At 43.4% G+C, this 17,841-nt stretch overlaps 1 protein-coding gene across 1 annotated transcript in view; it reads left to right on the forward strand.

Moving 5' to 3' along the window:
* Window positions 1-1,575: 1,575 nt before the first annotated feature.
* Window positions 1,576-17,841, forward strand: part of PPL (periplakin) — a 73,349-nt gene continuing 57,083 nt past the window's right edge. The window contains exon 1 of the mRNA XM_087973185.1: window positions 1,576-1,941. Coding sequence (XP_087829311.1) covers window positions 1,880-1,941 — 62 coding nt within the window. The 5' untranslated portion in view covers window positions 1,576-1,879. The remainder of the gene's footprint in view (window positions 1,942-17,841) is intronic.

Genomic DNA, 17,841 nt, shown 5'->3' on the forward strand with positions numbered 1-17,841 from the left:
AATGTTGTGGTGTGTTAGGAGTTGGGTTGTGTGTGTTGTTGGATCCACCACTGGATCTTGCAATACGTGGCCAAGCCAGGTATTTGTGGTTTCTTCACAAATCATGAGTCAACCACAAAGCCCATAGCAAAGCCACCAACCTGTCAGTTTTGTTTCTTGTTTAACATAGCACGGTAGAATAAAATTTAGTTCTCGGGTGTACAGAAAATCCTGACCGTATTGTTTTGGGAAAAAAGTAAAGAAGAAACCTGAAAAAGAGGTAAATCTGAAAGAGATCCATAAAGATTTTTTTAAAAAAATATTTATGTTTGCTTCACAAAGGAAAATGCAAAGCAAAATCATGAAAAACCCCTATGCTAATAAAAAAAATATTTAAAATCAGCATGGATGTGTGCATTTATTTGAAAAAAGACAATCCAAGGACTGTACTTTTGACTTGAATATGAGAGACTGTGCATTGTAGATACCCTTTGAAGAACACAAATAAAAGAGAAAAGTTTTGGAAACTTCAGTAAATCCAAAGGACAACCTTCTGAAAGAAAGGAATGTCCTTTGTAACGATGGCAGTTGGTAGCCATTGTCACCCAAAGGAGAAAGGTAAAAAAGATCCAACCAAGGAGAAATTTCCTGACAAGGATAATTAATGGAATAGTTGGTCACCTGGAATTGTGGGTGCTTCGTTGCTTGGAGGTTTTCAAGAAGAGACTGGACAAGGTGGTATAAGGTCTCCTGCCTTGAGCTGGACTAGAAGACCTCAAGGATCCCTTGCAGCCTTATGGTTCTATGTTCTACCACCAGAAACAAGGCTACCAGTATAGTTGGCATTATCTTCACAGCCATTTCTCCAGAATTGGATAGGGTCTCCTGCATGAGCAGCGGGGTCAGACTAGAAGACCTCCCAGCTCCCTGCCAACCCTACGATTCTATGTCCCACCACCAGAAACAGAGCTGCCAGTAAAATTGGCATTCTCTTGACAGCCATTTTGTCTGAAATGGTACAGGGTCTCCTGCTTGAGCAGCGGGGTCAGACTAGAAGACCTCCCAGCTCCCTTCCAACCCTACGATTCTATGTTCTACTACCATTCTCTTGACAGCCATTTTGTCTGAAATGGTATCCTGCTTGGGCAGGGGTCTGGATTAGAAGACCCCCCCAAGCTCCCTTCCAACTCGGGTACAACTATGAACTCCAAAGTGACAAGGCTCAAAAACTTTGCCAGAAATTGTGGGTTAAGTTGCCAACAGATCAGGAGGAAAAGAGAAACGAAGGCGCGTGTTTTCAAGCCTCTCGGAGTTAGGGGGAAGGGGGGGAAGAGAGGCAAAGGCTACCTTGGCAGAGTTCTCTCCACCCCTCCCCTCCTCAAAAGTTGGCTCTCGACCCTCCCTCCGCCTGCCCTCTCCTGCCCACGTGCCTGGGTGGCACCGGTGGCCGTGGGAATCCCCAGCAGGAGCGGCCGATGCCTTAGTAACGGGCGCCAGAGCTGCTTTTTTTTTTCTTTTCCCCGCGGTGCCCAGGCAAAGGCGAGCCAAGCGCCCGTCCCTGCCGAGACGGGGAAAATAGGTAAGCGCCACCTCTTCTGGGTGGGACCTCCCAGCGGCTTGGCCTGGGCGCAGCGCACCTCGGCTGCTCGCGCAGTGCCAGGCAAAGAGCTCTCTTTGCGCGCCCGCTGCACCGCGCCTCCTGTCGCCCGGCCGGACTTGGCCGCAAGCCGAGCCGCCCCCCGGCCCCCCCTTTTTTTCTCTCCCCTCCAACCCGGGCCGGCCTCGCTCCTCGGGCAACCCAAGAACCGGGCAACCCCATCGTCCACACAGGACCTAGCCCCGCCGGCCCCGCGTTTGCCACTGGCACTGCAGCTGCTCGGGCCGTTTGCGGAGAAGCGCCATGCATTCCCTTTTCAAAGAAAGGAACCGAGGCAAATACAGCCCCACGGTGCAAAAGAAGAGGTGAGGTGTGTGGGGGGGTTGCTCTCTCTCTGAGTGGGTGGATGGGGAGTGGGTAGGTTTGTGGGTGGGTGGGAGATGCGCGGAGCCCCGCGGGCTTTGGGGGTCCCTGCTCGCTTCGGAGATCAGCGGAAGGACGCTTTCCAAAATCTTTCCGCCTTGGAGCTAACGGAACGGGAGCAAGCTGGAGTGGGGGGGGGAGAGACGCTCCCCCTCCCCAATTTTCTTTCTCCTACTTTTAAACGGGGGCGAAGTTGGAATCAAACTTCAAGCGACTTTCTCCCGTGCTCTAAGAAACGTCTCCTCTGAGGGCAGTTCTGCCTAATGGGACAAAGCGAAGGAATGATAAGCCAAAAAAAAAAAAGAAGCTCTCTGCACATGTTCTATCAGGCTCGGTTTGCTATTGCTCTTGGTGCTCTCCGGTGACAGGAGCGTTTTCTGGCCCTGGATCTGTGGTTTTGACTTCGGGCATTTCGAAAAAGGACATTTTTGGCCAGGGACTAAATGCAATCTCTTCTCCTGTCTGGTTTAACTGTGTTAAAGGCTTGGCTTGTGCAAATGTGGGACCGAGCCAGTTAAAGAAGAAGGATTGGCTTCTATTGTGTTGATATGACCTCCAGATCCTATCTGTTGGTTGATTCTACTGACTATCTTTCATGTCACTGACATAAAAATAACTGGATTTGCTAGACGTTTGGGTTGTTGTGTTGTCTGAACGGAGCCATTGTCAGGTGTAAAGCAGGATTTTTGACTTCAAGGGCCACGTGAACCCAGCCAGCTGGGCTTATCAATAAACTACAGTTAAACCAACCACGGTTCAACCAACCAATCTGTTGCATCCATAGTATATTTCTGGGTATTTGGCTATGGTTGTTTGCGGCTTAGTGCTGTAGGTGAAACCTACCAATGGTGCCTGACTCAAGAAACGATGATTAAGCAAACCGAAAGGAGTGAATCTAGACTTCATCTGCTCAAGGTTTATTTTGATGGCTGTTTGGGATGTTCCTGAACTGAGCCCTTGACCCTGAAATTTCAGTCCTTAGAACACTTTGAGCAGCATGAGTTTGGAGGGGTTTTATGTAGAAGTGAACTCTCCTATGGTCTCTGGAACAGTCACCTAAGAGAAACGAGCATCAGATTTCAAGCTTTAATTTTCCTCTGCGGCATAGTTCTCTCTCTGCACTTGGCACATTCCAGAATTTAATCTCTCTGGGTGTGGTTCCATCACCCTCCCTCCCTCCTTCTCATCCTCTTCTCTCTGTTTTGACATTTGCCCCAATCTTTTTCCGGGGGTTTATCTTTCTCCAACGGAAGAATGTGCCTTGATATGCCTGTCAACTCATAAAACATGATTTAATTAGGGTGATTGCTAGAATCCTGACAGCGCCCTCATGAAAAGGACAGCAGCCCATCTTGACATGGAAAACTGGGGTGGGGTCCACGAGGTGCCTTCCCTCCCCACCCAGAAAAAAATCAGGCTATTGATCTGCCCCATCTTCCCTGATGCTGCTGGCTAGGGGATGATGGACATTGACATTCAGAGCATCGGAGGCCACCAGTGGATGCAAAGGGGTTTCTGTTTCCTGCATCTCAATTTGGAGAGCCAGGTGTTTCCGAAACAAAGGATTAAGAAAGGGGGACCTGGGTGGACAGGCTCACCACCACGGTACGGTACGAGGAAGGTGACATTTTTTATCAAGGTCTTTTCTTAACACAAACTAGCCAGGAAGAACTCCTAATCTGTTTGTCTCAAAGGTGCTTTTTCAAGAGGCAACTGGCTTTTCTTTGAAGGCATTTTGCTTCTCATCCAAGAAGCTTCTTCAGCTCTGAAGAAGAAGAGCTGAAGAAGCTTCTGGGATAGAAGCGAAACATCTTCAAAGAAAAACCAGAAAGTCCACTTGCCTCTTGAAAAAAAAAAAAGCACCTTTGGGACAGCAATGACCAGGATGGCTGAGAATCTCCATAGATTCCTAGCCTGTTTGCTGAGCCCCATCCTCAGTTTTAGAAGAGAGCAACAGGTGATGATGTCTAGATGATGCTGAAGACAGCATCATCCTAGCTATTGGCTAGGCTACCCAAGGCTGGTGGGAACTGGATTCAGCAAAATCTAGGTTCCTGTTGCAAATCCTCCTGAAAATCAAGATATTAGCTACTCCAGCATGGGCAACCCCATCACCGGTTCTCTGCTGAAATAAGAGAGTTGTATCAGTTGGGTAATGAAATTCTCTGGGCCTGGTAATTGATGCACCATTATAAGACAATACATGTAGCTCAGGGTTGATCTGTGGGGCCCTTAATTTAGCTCAGAGAGCACCAAGGAACCTAAGGAATGGATATCTGCAAAGTTGGGCCGAGCAAGGATCGATGGACATTCCATCCATATCTTCTAAAAACAGGGATCCACCTGATCCTTGCCTCTTAAAGAAAAGAGAGTTAGAAAGAAGATTATCCAGAAGGAAGTGTCCTCACGTATGCCTTGTTAAGATGGAGCTCAAGAAGAAACATATTCCATTTCCTAGATTTTATACATAAGACCTTTTCCCTTGCAATCCATCCAACTAAGAAATCTTTCTAAGAAAATACTTTCTTAATTCATGTTGAAGGCAGTGTTTCTTAACCTGGGCACTTTGAAGCTGAGTGGAATTCAACTCAATGCAATGCTGGCTGGGGAATTCTAGAAGTTGAAGTCCACCCAGCTTCAAGTTACCCTGGTTGAGAAACCCTGGTTTAAAGACTTGACAAGTTGCTCCATTTAACTTATGAAGCACAACCTGTACGCTTGTTTTTTTGTTTTGTTTTTTTGCACCCTAAGCCAATGCTTTGCCTTTTCTTACATTTCTTTACTAAATTGCAGAATGGGGTGTGTTCAGAAGGAAATAAGAAAGAATAATCTGCAGCAGCTCTATGTTAAAGAAATAACCTTTTCATATCATTCTTGAACACCAACAGCCCCTTCTGTTTAGCTTGATACTTTTTATGCCAACAAGCAAACCTGCCAAGAATGACTACGATGCCCAAAATCTTGCAATTTTAAGCTATGTTTATATAATCCACTTTTTCTCCTCTTCCAACCCTGGTGGCAGTTCCAAATTTCCATATAAGAGGGCTTCAGTTCTTGCAAACTTCTGGGAGCAAAAAAGATGATAAGAGATCTGGAGGCTAAACCCTAAGATGTATGGTTAAGAGAAGTAGGTATGTCTATTGTCACCAAAAAAAAAAGAACAATTAGGAGGGCACATGACAGCTGTCTTCCAGTATTTGAGGGGAAGTCACAGAGAAGAGGAGATTAACTTATTCTCCAAAGCACCTGAAGGCAGGACAAGAAGTAATGGGTGGAATATCATTAAAGAGAGGTCCAAGCTAGAACTAAGGAGAAATTTCCAGTGAGTGAGGACAATTGATCAGTGGAATAGACTGGAGGTTTTCAAGAAGAGACTGGAAAACCATTTGATTGGGATGGTTAGTGTGACTTTCCATCTTTGTACATATCAGATTCTCATTGCTGTCAACATATTTACTACCTAAGTTCCAACTTTCCTTTCTCTTTGTCCATCAAACCCAAAAGGAAAACTTCTGGTTTCAGTTTTATGTTTCTTTTAAGAATCTGATAAAAATCCGATCTCAATATTTCCTGGCTTAATCACAGGGATGATAAAAAGTGCCCCCTCTCATATTTGATTGTGAAGTGGGTTGTTTGGTTCTCTAGATGTGGCTACAGAAGGGTAGAGATTTATAGACCTGGTCTTCTCCAAGAAGAATTTGGGCCTTTTTGAAAAGGAGGAAGGATGATGTCAAAGTGAACAAGTTTTGACAAATTCTCATGTAGGGGATCCACAATTCCTGGATGTTCTATCACTAGGATGTTCTACCACTCCATTGGGATATGGTGACTTATCAACGCTGCATGTATTTATGTAAATGAATTCTTCGAAGGCCTACGGTGTGGATAATAAATAGACTCTCCTGTTTTTTATTTTTAATGGGGCATTCAGTTTGATTTCCTTTGGACTATGAGATCATGGCTCTCTGTCCCATTGTATAGTACAATGAATGAGCGACCAAGAACTCAGTGAATTGAATTACATCGAAACGTTTGGTTCTTCCTGATTTTGAGTGGCCACTGGCCAGTTTTCCTTCAGCCTTTGAAGGTACATATTTCTGAGTCAAGCTTCAAATCCAACATTTGTTGAGATCTTGTTAGTTGACTGGATGGTGGATTTCTAGTATCAGGAACAACCCTGACGGAGAGAAAAGACAGTGGAAGATGTAGGGGTGTCTGCAGGGTATGGCAAAGAGGGAAACCAGGATTATGAGATTGATATTCCGGAAACACATAAAAAATAGACAAAGCTTCAGTCCAAACACCCACCATCTTTATGGACACTTTGACAAGCTGGCAAGAAAAGTACCGCTCCATGTTTGATCATGGACGACAAATAAATGTTGATTGACATCGATCAACTGATTGTAGCCTCTAATTCAGGGGTCTCCAAACTAGGTAAGTTTAAGACTCGTGGACTTCAACTCCCAGCATTCCCAAGACAGACGTTCTCCATGCTGGCTGGGGAATTCTGGGAGTTGCAGTCCACAAGTCTTAAAGTTGTCACGTTTGGAGACCCCTGCTCTAATTTCACCCCATTTTTGCAGCATTAGAGCAGGTAGATATAGAAATGGACTAGCAGGAGTTTCTTTTAGAATGATTTTTTGGGGAAAAAACTTTCAGTTCAATTTCCTTCCTCAGGCAAAGCCATCCAACAGATTCTTCATCATGTAGTTTTATCTCTATTCATTATAGTTATAGGTTTCGGCTTATGGGAGCAAGCCCTGCCTAATCACACTTTATTCAGTAAACGGATTAAATAAATCAAAGCTTTGTATACTGTGTGAGCTCAGTCAACCTGTATTTGGGACTGCAGGTATGACATACGACTCCAATTATGACTGGCATTTTCATCATAAGTCATTGCAGTCCTAAATTACATTTGAACTCATTTTATGACTATTCCCTCCCCCCCCCCCATCCTTTAAGCAAATCAGGCATTCCTTAAGCGGTTCCAACTTCCCCAATGGTTTTTTGTTTTTGTTTTTTGGCCAGTCATCAGCAAAAAAAAAAATCACAATTCATAATCACAGGATTGCAGGACGGCTGCAACTGGCCATCAGTGTGAGCTGGTTGCAAGTGCTTGAATTGCAAACACGTGAATTCAGGGATAGCGCAATGACATCGGTGCAAACGCAAGGTGTAAACCACTTTCTCCCCTCAAAAAACATCGTCACTTTAAACCACCATGAAACCAACGTTCGTAAGTCGAGGACTAACTGCGTTGCAATGCTTTTTTTTTTTTCTTTGTAAAGAGTTTTGCAAAGGGCCCTCTTTTGTGATTTGGGAATCCTGTAATGGTTTGCAGGGATAAAGAGGTTAGCACTGGTGTGGGGGATGGGGGAATGTGGTCCATCCAACACCCTGCTACAGATGGAAAAGAGGGATAAACTTTGGAAGAATGGTAGGATGTTAGTTGTAGCAAGAATGGGAAACTGGAACCCATTGAGGTGCCCCATGGACAGTCAGCCATTGCAAATTAGAATCGGAGCTGGGTTAATCTACATTTGTGCTGCAAAATTCTGGAAGACCCCTAGATTGCAGGAAAGAGGTATAGAAATGACTCTTTGGTGGTCCTTTAGAGTTTTGCAGCACAAATGTGGCCCAAAGGTGTTTTTTTCAAGAGGAAACTGGACTTTCTGGTTGTTGTTGTTGTTGTTTTATGAAGACATTTTGCTTCTCATCCAAGAAGCTTCTCCAGCTCTCCAGAGCAGTCCAGATCTGAAGAAGCTTCTGGAATGAGAAGCAAAATAATCTTCCAAACCCCACCCCTCCCCAGAAAATCCGGTTGCTTCTTGAAAAAGTACCCTTGGGTTTGGGACAACCATGACCAGGATGGTTGAGAATCTCCATAGGCATTCAGCACAGATGTGGCTCAGGAGTGGGATTTAATTTTTTTTACTACCGGTTCTGTGGGCATGGCAAGGGAAGGGTACTGTAAAATCCCCACTCCTGGGGGAAGGTTACTGCAAAATCCCCCTTCCCTCTCCACCCCACTAACCTGCTTTCCAGCTCCGTTCTCCTGTGCAGGGCAACCAAAGAAGACCCAGCCGATCAGCTGGGACTCAATGGGAGGCGGAGAAGAGATGGGGGTGGGGCCAGTCAGAGGTGGGATTGGCCGGTTCTCTGAACTACTCAAAATTTCCGCTACTGGTTCTCCAGAACTGGTCAGAACCTGCGGAATATCACCTCTGATGTGACTCCCCGGGCTGATTTTCCTTCCAAAGAGCACAAGAGATGCAGCAGAAAAGGGTGTTTAGCAGAGGATGGTGGATGGTGGGACTGAGAGAGTAGAATTCAGCTGAGACGCTTAGGTCACATATTTCTGTAAGCTTCATTGGAGATACTTTAGTTTTGCCACAGAATGTTGCAGTGTTACTGGTAATCCTTGACTTAACGGCCAATGGACCTCCACCAAAGGTACTTATTTATGACCTGGTTCCGAAGTTCCGATCCCTGGCCTTCCCAATCACATGACTTCATGTTGGATGCTTAGCAACCAGTCTACTTTTTAAGCCATTTGCAGCATCTCATTCCATGGTGACAGTATTTTACCTCGTTTTGCCAAAAAAAAACAAAAAAAACCCAGCATTTACTTCCGGATTTCGATAACCCGTAGCAAAAGACAGCGTCCATTTAACCATGGTGGCAAAAACGGGTCATAAAAATGGGTCCGGTCATTTGGTGTCTCCTTTTACTATGGTCATGACTTGTGACCATAATGTCAACTCATAAAATGTTTCTAGGGTCTTTTTAGAGTTGCCAGCAGAAAGGGAGGAGGGGGGAGCAGTGGGCAGCTTGCATTCCATCAATGTTTTCAAAGATAGTAACTAGGTGACTGAAGTTTCTGCCGCACAAAATTCTAACTGGAGAGCATGATTGATGGCTCTTGGCTATGGATGTGTCCCATTGGAGAATATGAATTACGATACACCCAGAGGATGGGGGAAACAATGAATGATGTGTCTCAGAGTTTGCTACACCCAGGCAGTGCCGACATGTTTGCTCCTAATAAATCTTAAGTTCTGGAAGTTGGCTAGAGGCTCATAATTTAAATGGGGGTAACTGCCGGTAACACATAATGGATATGGTCGTAAATCAAGCACTGCCTGACTTTGCTGGAAGGCGGTATACAGGTAGTCCTCCACTTACGACCACAGTTGAGCCCAAAGTTTCCAATGCTAAGTGAGAACACTTATTAAGTGAGGTTTACCCCCATTTTTATGACCCGTTATGCCTTCCTTCCTTGCCAGAGTTAAGTGAATCACTGTGGTTGTTAAGTGAATCTGATTTCCCCTGTTGACTTTGCTTGCTAGAAGGTCACAAAAGGGGATCAGGTGACCTTGGGACACGGCAACTGTTGTAAATACAAGTCAGTTGGCAAGTGGCTGAATTTGGATCCTGGGATCCTGGGGAATGTTGCAATGATTGGAAGTGTGAAAAAAACAGTTCCAAGTCCCTTTTTTCAGTGCTGTTGTAACTTCACTAAATAGATAAATAAAAATAATAGAATTCTTTATTGGCCAAGTATGATTGGACACACAAGGAATTTGTCTTGGTGCAAATGCTCTCAGTGAACATAAAAGAAAAGATACATTTGTCAAGAGTCATCAGGTCACAACACTAAATAATAGTCATAGGGTACAATTAGAATAGAATAGAATAGAATAGAATAGAATAGAATAGAATAGAATAGAATAGAATAGAATAGAATAGAATAGAATAGAATAGAATAGAATAGAATAGAATTCTTTATTGGCCAAGTGTGATTGGACACACAAGGAATTTGTCTCTGGTGCAAATGCTCTCAGTGTACATAAGAGAAAAGATACATTCATCAAGAGTCAAGAAGCATCACGTACAACATAATGATAGTCATGGGGTACAATAAGAAGAGAAGAGAAGAGAAGAGAAGAGCATTCTTTATTGGCCAAGTGTGATTGGACACACAAGGAATTTGTCTTGGTGCAAATACTCTCTGTATACATAAAAGAAAAGATACATTCGTTAAGAGTCAGGAATCATAAGGTACAACACTTAATGATAGTCATAGGGTACAATAAGCAATCAAATCATACTAGGAAAGTCAGTATAGATTGTAAGGATACAAGTGACAAAGTCATACAGTCACAAGTGGGAGGGGATGGGCGATAAGGAGTCATGAGTAAACAAATGGTTGTAAATTAAGAAGTAGCTGTAAATATTGCATCTATTCTTTAACGTGTTGGATAAACATGGGCTTTGGGAAAATAATTTGCATGAGGATTACTAAGGCCACAGTTGCTTTGCATCATGAGATGCAGAACTGGAATAACAAAACAGCTGGTACATTTCCATGGAGATTCTCCGTCAACCAGGTCATGGTTGTCCTAAAGGTGCTTTTTCTGGAGGCCACTGGACTTTCTGGGTTTTTCTTTTGAAGTTTCACTTCTCATCCAAGAAGCTTCTTCAGCTCTGACAGGATGGTGGGGAATGGAAGGGCTTATATTCCTTGCAAACAGCTGGTCATTTGCATCCTTTTAGAGGGTCATTGAGGCCACTTGGAGGTTTATCTGTATCCTCAGGGTCACCTGAGTTAGTGCTCCTGGTTCCTGTAGTCTGCTTTTTTTCCCTCTGGAAATCCATTCCTACTCCCACACCATCCAAAGGGTATTCATCCCAAATTGTATAGCTAAAAGTCTGTAGAGATTCTCAGTCATCCAGGTCATGGTTGTCCCAAAGGTGCTTTTTTCAGGAGGCAACTGGACTTTCTGGTTTTTCTTTGAAGATGTTTCATTTCTCATCCAAGAAGCTTCTTCAGTTCTGACTGGATGGTGGGGAATGGAAGGATTTATACTGCTTGCAGACAGGTGGTCAGTTGCATTGTTTTAAGAGAGGCGTTGAGACTTCCTTCTCCACTTACAACAGGTTGCTTAATGACCATTTAATGAAGTTATGATAGATCTTCCTAGAGGTATTCATGACTCATTTTGGAAGTTATGTATAACATTTGAAGTTATGACAGCCGCACACACAAACATATACCACAGTCCCATGATTGCATTTTGGGTGCTTGGCAACCACCTCACATTTACACACACACACACACACAAATATATTTTGCAGATGATTGGGCTCTTTAGGACAATTTAGACATTAAGTAACCCACGCTGCTTGGAACTGTCTTCTGATAGTAAAAATTGGGTTTATTTGTTGGCTGTGGACTGGATTGGCAAGAGATGGGAGTTGGACATATCCGAACAGCAGTTGCTACAAGCTGGTTTTGCTGTTTTTAAAAAGTTGCCTTTTTTCCCTTCCTCTGTGAATTATTGGGGGCAAAAAACTGAGTTCAAAACCTTCTTCCAGGCCAGCATTTCTTAAATGTGATCTACTGGCTAAACCACAACTGAGTGAGCTCAAAATCACCGCCTTCTATTAACTGTGTATTACCAGGCACAGTGGAAGAAATTACCCAAGGCTGTGTCAAGCCTAAACAGTCCACGTGCTTTCCTTTATTATGTCAATCAGGTCTGTACATGTTAGGGTAGTGCTCAGTTTCTTTGTATATACAACCTGGAGTATGAGAGCAGGCGAAGTTAGGTTTCTAATTTAAGAGCTGGCTGTGTTTCTAAGAACCACTGACCAACAATGAATTAAGCCATACTTGATCAAAGTCACCTAGCCTTTTTTCTACCTAAGATTGCAGAATCTGTTGTTATTTTCTTTGGATCGATTGAGTGGTTGTGACATATGTGATAGAAACTGACCAACCAGCTGATTGCCCAGTTTAATGTTATGTATTGTGAGAGAAAGGCTTGAGTGAGGTCACTCAAAGGGCTTTCATGCCTAAGGCAGGGCTAGAACTCCCCATCTCCTGGCTTCTAGCTGGTGCCTTCATAGAGCATAGAATATTAGGATTGGAAGGGGTCTTGGAGGTCTTCTAGTCCAACTTTCTGCTCAAGCAGGAGACCCTATACCATTCCAGACAAATGGCCGTCCAGTCTCTTCTTCAAAGTCTCCAGTGATGGATACCGACAATTTCTGGAGGCAAGCCATTCCACTGATTTAATTGTTCTCACTGTCAAGATTTTTCTCCTTAGTTCTAGATTGGATCTCTCCTTGATAAAGCGTCCATAAGTTACTTGTGGTCTTGCCTTCAGATGCTTTGGAGAATGGATTGACCTTCCCCTCTCTGTAACAGCACCTCAAATATCCGAAGACTGATATCGTGTCATCCCCAGTCCTTCTTTTTGTTAGACAGGACATATTTAGTTCAGTGGTGGGATTCAAAAATTTTACTACCAGTTCTGTAGGGTGTGGCTTGGTGGGCATGGCAGGGGAAGGGTACTGCAAAATCCCCATTCCCTCCCCACCCCACAAACCTGCTTTCCAGCTCCGTTCTCCTGTGCAGGGCAACAAAAGAAGACCCAGCCAATCAGCTGGGACTTGGGAGAATAAATGGGGGTGGGGCTAGTCAGAGGTGGGATTTGCTGGTTCTCCAAACTACTCAAAATTTCCACTACTGGTTCTCCAGAACGGGTCAGAACCGGATGAATACCACCTCTGGTTTAGTTCCTTCAATCGTTCACCGTATGGCTTAGCTTCCAGACCCCTAATCATCTTCGCTGCTCTTCTTTGCACTCTTTCAAGAGTCTCAACATCTTTTTGGGGTCGTGGTGTCCAGAATTGGATGTGGTATTCCAACTGTGGTCTCACCAGTCACCACTAGACCAAACTGGTTCTGTGAGTTTCCATGACTTGTTGAACTAGAGACAGCAACCACAACTTCAGGATTTGCTCTCCACTCTAGGCTAAGCTAGCAGTAGCATTTAGACTTAGATCCTGCTTCTCAGTGCCTTACAGCCCTCTCTAAGCGGTTTAGAGAGTCAGCCTCTTGCCCCCAACAATCTGGATCCTCGTTTTACCCACCTCAGAAGGATGGAAGGCCGAGTCAACCTTGAGCCTGGTGGGATTCGAATTTCCAATTTGCAGGCAGCTGGCAGTCCGTAGAAGTAGCCTGCAGTACTGCACTCTAACCACTGTGCCACTGTGGCTCTGGATGAGGCTGGTTCATTTGTTACCCACTATGTCTTGAGTAACCAACCACTGGATGTTTATGTCCCAGTCATCTTTTCCCTCTCAGCCTAATCTACTTTGCACAATTATTTTTGGAAAAGGTTGGTTAATTGGTGTACAGACACTGAGTGGTGCAAAACCACTGAAGTTGCTGTATGGATGGAGAATTGATAACACACGTAGTCCTTGATTTACGACCATTCACTCAGCAACTGTTTGAAATTTCAACGGCACTAAATGAATGGTGGTTGTGACCAGTCCTCTGGTTTTTGATCATGTGGTCATGGAGAAATGTTGCAATGGTTGCAAATGCCAGGTTTGGTCATAAATCGCTTTTTCAGTGTCCTTGTAACTTCAGACTTTTCTAAATGAATGGTTGTAAGAGAAGAACTACCTGTATAGCAGGTGTTTTTCCTTCTCCTTCCTTCCTTCCTTCCTTCCTTCCTTCCTTCCTTCCTTCCTTCCTTCCTTCCTTCCTTCCTTCCTTCAGAGCTCCCTCCTTTCCTTCCTTTTCCAAAGCATGCGAAGGTCAGACAAGGAATAATGAATGAAAAGTGATTGAGGAGAGATTTAACCTAGAAATAAGGAGAAATTTTCTGACAGTGAGAACCATCAACCAATGGAACAGGAGTTGCCTTCAGAAGTTGTGGGAGCTTCGTCACTGGAGGCTTTCAAGAAGAAACTAGGCTGCCATTTGTCAGAAATGGTACAGGGTCTCCTGCTTGGGGGTTGGACTAGGTGACCTACAAGGTCCCTTCCAACTCTGCTGTTCTGTTCCTTTCCTTCTTTTCTTCCTTCCTTCCTTCTTTCTTTCCTTCCCATCTCACCGAGGTGACTCTTTATCCCACAAATACCAAAAAGGAATTTCAATCAGGAGCAGAATGTCAGTTGTGTGTCGCTAAAAAGTGTGTCCTTTCTAATAAACACATTGTTGGGTCTTCACTTCCACACTTGGAGAGTGGAATTTTCACCGTTGGCTTGGCCTCTAGCAACGGGCATATTCTTTTTAAAGAAAGCTGATGAAAGATCTCAAGAGTCAGATGTTTGGGGTGATGGCCTGTGTGGTTTATCCAGCTTTGGACTCTCCCCTAATCAAGGACTTCCCTGACAGGAAGTGGAGGCAGTCACCCTGGTTTTTTTACTTTTCCAAAATTCAAGTTGTAAATAATCTTACTGCGAGAAAGCTGTAATTGAAATTGGGCTGAACACCTTCCACCTTGTTGAACACAGGAGAAGCTGCTCTTCTCCAAGCTGGATATTCAAAGTAGAAAAATGAAGAGAAACCTGCTTAGGATCACTGGGGGTGGGTACCAAATTTAATTTCTCAACCATGGCTTGTGGCATGATCCAGGGAAACCTTCTAAGATGATAATTAGCTTGCCTAGCACAGCATGGAGGAAAATAGGGTGGGACCATCAATGTGATGTGCATTTACCTATACAACAAAGAAGCGTCTTCTTTTTTGGAACACCAGAAGGATTTATCTGCTGTCTTCAACTTGGGTTCATTCGGCTGTGGATGAACTGCCACTCCAATTGTCCACAGAGGCTGGTGGGAGTTGTAGTTTAGCAACAGATGAATTGTGTAGGCTGCCTCCTTCAAGACACAACCGCCATATGGTTGGCAAAGTCTGTCGTGAACCCAGGCAGGTGTGATTTAGGCAAGAAATTATGGTTTATCAAAGAAATGGTGTACTGTGTGAATTAGGTCTGGGGGCAGGGTCAAAATTTTCTGAAATAGGCCAGGTCAAGTAATAGACATTGCAAGGATTCTAGGAATGCTACTTTATTGTGGAATGGTATAATAACACTCTTGTAAGGCTTTCCAAGTGCACAAGGGGTGACGTGACAGCAATATTCCAATATCTGAAGGGCTGCCACAAAGAACAGGAGATCAAGCTATTTTCCAAAAGCACCAGAAGGCAAGACATGAAGCAATGGGTGGAAACTGATCAAAGAGAGAAGCAACCTAGAACTAAGGAGACATTTTCCTGACACTGACACCAAGTAGAACGACTTGCCTTCAAAAGTTGTGGGCGCTCCATCAATGGAGGTTTTTAAGAAGACTTTGGACAACCATTTGTCTAAAATGATCGAAGGGCTCCTGCTTCTATTGGGGTAGTTGGACTGGAAGACTTTCAAGGTCCTTTCCAACTCTGTATTCTGTTAAGTTTCTCTATGTCCCATAGATTTCTTGAATGCAGCAAAAAAAGCAAACCAATATGAACTATCCACATGTCTACCAGGACATCAAGCTTGACTTGAGACACAACGTTTCTCTATTCTCTCTAAAAGTTCCTATTCTTTTTCTACGACACTCTGCAATGTAAGCAAGTATTCTTTTCCTATCTACATACAGGACAATCTTAAATTTGTTATATTTAGATCCATTTTAACTCTGAAAGGGACAAACTGGTCCATTTCTACCAGCATGCAGGCAGACCAAAATTTTTCAAACCCCTTTCATTCGACAATAGATTTAAAGGTTGTTCTTTTTTTTTTTTTTCATATATGAGAAAATTGAACCACACTTTGAGGCTGAAGTTGCTATTACTGTTTGGCTGAGGAAAGTTAAAAAGGTTTTCTTATGCCAGGGATTCTCAAACTGGGTTTGGATTTCCCAGGAGGAATTGTGATAAATTGGGATGAGAGGCTTCCCAGTTAAGAATGATCAGGCTCAATTCTTAAATAAGCCAAGTTAGAAAGACATCAAAACTACTGTCCATTGTAGGTGGTTGCTGTGGCCAGAAAGTTTGAGATTCTCCCTGTTGTATAGATTGAAATGTAAGTGTTACAAGTCAGGGTGTGACTTGGTTTTTCCAACTAACAAAATTTTCTGGTTTGGGTCAAGGAAAATCAAAGAAAGAACAGGAAAACAGAACTGACAGCCCAGTTGTTTTTTGCAACTCTTTGTTTTTATATGGTTGTCCTAACTCTTTGCAAACTGTTTAGTTTTATGAGGACTAGAAATTCAATCCTTCCACAGGATGCCAGAGTCATATTCTGGGTTTGAGTGATGTGTTCCTGGAGAACTCCTTGTTTGAGAGGGCTGCATGCATGAAGCAGTTGTTTTCATTCTTAGCATCCTTTATTGTTTTTGTTGTGGAAGGTTATGAAATTGAAATTAGTAAAACCATCTGGTGATGAATACAAAAATATGTTTTAAAGCCTGAGTAATGAACAAAGTATTAGAAACTTAAACTGAGTATGCCTTAAATCCTGAGTATAGGAGGAAAGGAGAAGAAAACATAGATATTCAAGAAGGGGTCAAATTATTCTCCAAAGCACCAAAGAAGGCAGGGCAAGAAACAACGGATGGAAACTAATCAAGGAGAGAAGCAACCTGAAATTAAGGAGAAACTTCCTAACAGTGAGGACAATTAACCAGTGGAACCGCTTGCCTCCAGAAATCGTGGGCACCCCAATACTGGAGGTTTTTAAGAAGAGTGTAGAAATCAGTTTATCAGTTTATCTGAAATGGTACAGGTTCTCCTGCTTGAGCTCCAAGTCCCTTCCAGCTCATTCCATAACATTCCATTCCATTTCATTCTTAACTCTACTCTACTCTACTCTACTCTACTCTACTCTACTCTACTCTACTCTACTCTACTCTAAATCTGTTCTAATTCTATTCAAGATACTTTTACTAGAACTTCAATTAATGATGTTATCAATCTTAGTGTCATCGGCAAGTATACACTATAACTTATATCAGCATTCTTGTTGAGCAGAGTTTCCCAACCTTGGCCACTTTAAGATACATGTACTTCAACTCCCAGAATTCCCCAGCCAACATGGCTGGGGAATTCTGGAAATCAATGTCCACATGTCTTAAATTTTCCAAGGTTGGGAAATCCTATTGTAGAGTCTCTTTCTCAACTTGATCTCTCTTGAAGAGCTGATATCAGTTGTTCCTTAATTAGTTGAGTTAACTCATAACTTAATTCATAGCTCATTCATTTTCCTAGGGATGAAACTGTCTCAGCCATGATCTTAGTGCTGTAGATTTACTGAAAGATGAGCTACACTATGGACCAGGGAAGCTAATACTGAGAGTGTTTGTAATTTGTGTCCACAAGGATTAATTATAGGCTGGCTAACATGAGAGCGCAGGCCCTTGTGTTTGTTTGAAACCTCCTCATATGAATTATAAGTACCTAATGGAAATATGACAAAGGACTTACAAGCACACAAAGTTTGTTTTCATTTCAAAATCCTCCCCAACTTTTAAAAGCAACACCAGGATTCATAACTCTCAGGGAAATGTGGCTTTGAACATCTGATGGCTCATCATTTGTCATCATTTGAAAACTTTCCGGGCAGGTTTCCTAAGAAGGCCATCTCTTCTTGGATCCCCTAATCCCCAGCCGGCCAATCTAAAGATAGATGGTGGCAAAATAAACACCGGGGAGTTAAAATTGAATTTTGCTCAGCAATTCTCTAGCAGGACAGCCCTGGGAGCTGTTTGATAAATAGGGAAATGGGCAGGTGTAACAAAGCTTGGGTGAGGCTGTCTCTGCTGTGCTCCTTGTGCATCCTGAACTATACGTGGGGCTATCTTTGAAGACCACTTGGATTTCTGCTTAATTCAAGATATTGGCTGTTATTTTTAAAGGCCTACATAGGCTGTCTACTTTACTGGACATCTGTTCCCATCAGCTTTCGCTTGTGTGATCAGGTCAAATAGGATTGGCTTGTCTGTGGTCCCTTCTTCTGTGGATAGTCATCTACAGGGCCTGCAGATCGATG

The sequence above is a fragment of the Notechis scutatus genome, chromosome 12 (genome assembly GCF_049901735.1).
Source record: "Notechis scutatus isolate UNSWTSFEM ecotype Mainland chromosome 12, rNotScu1.2, whole genome shotgun sequence".
Taxonomy (NCBI): domain Eukaryota; kingdom Metazoa; phylum Chordata; class Lepidosauria; order Squamata; family Elapidae; genus Notechis; species Notechis scutatus.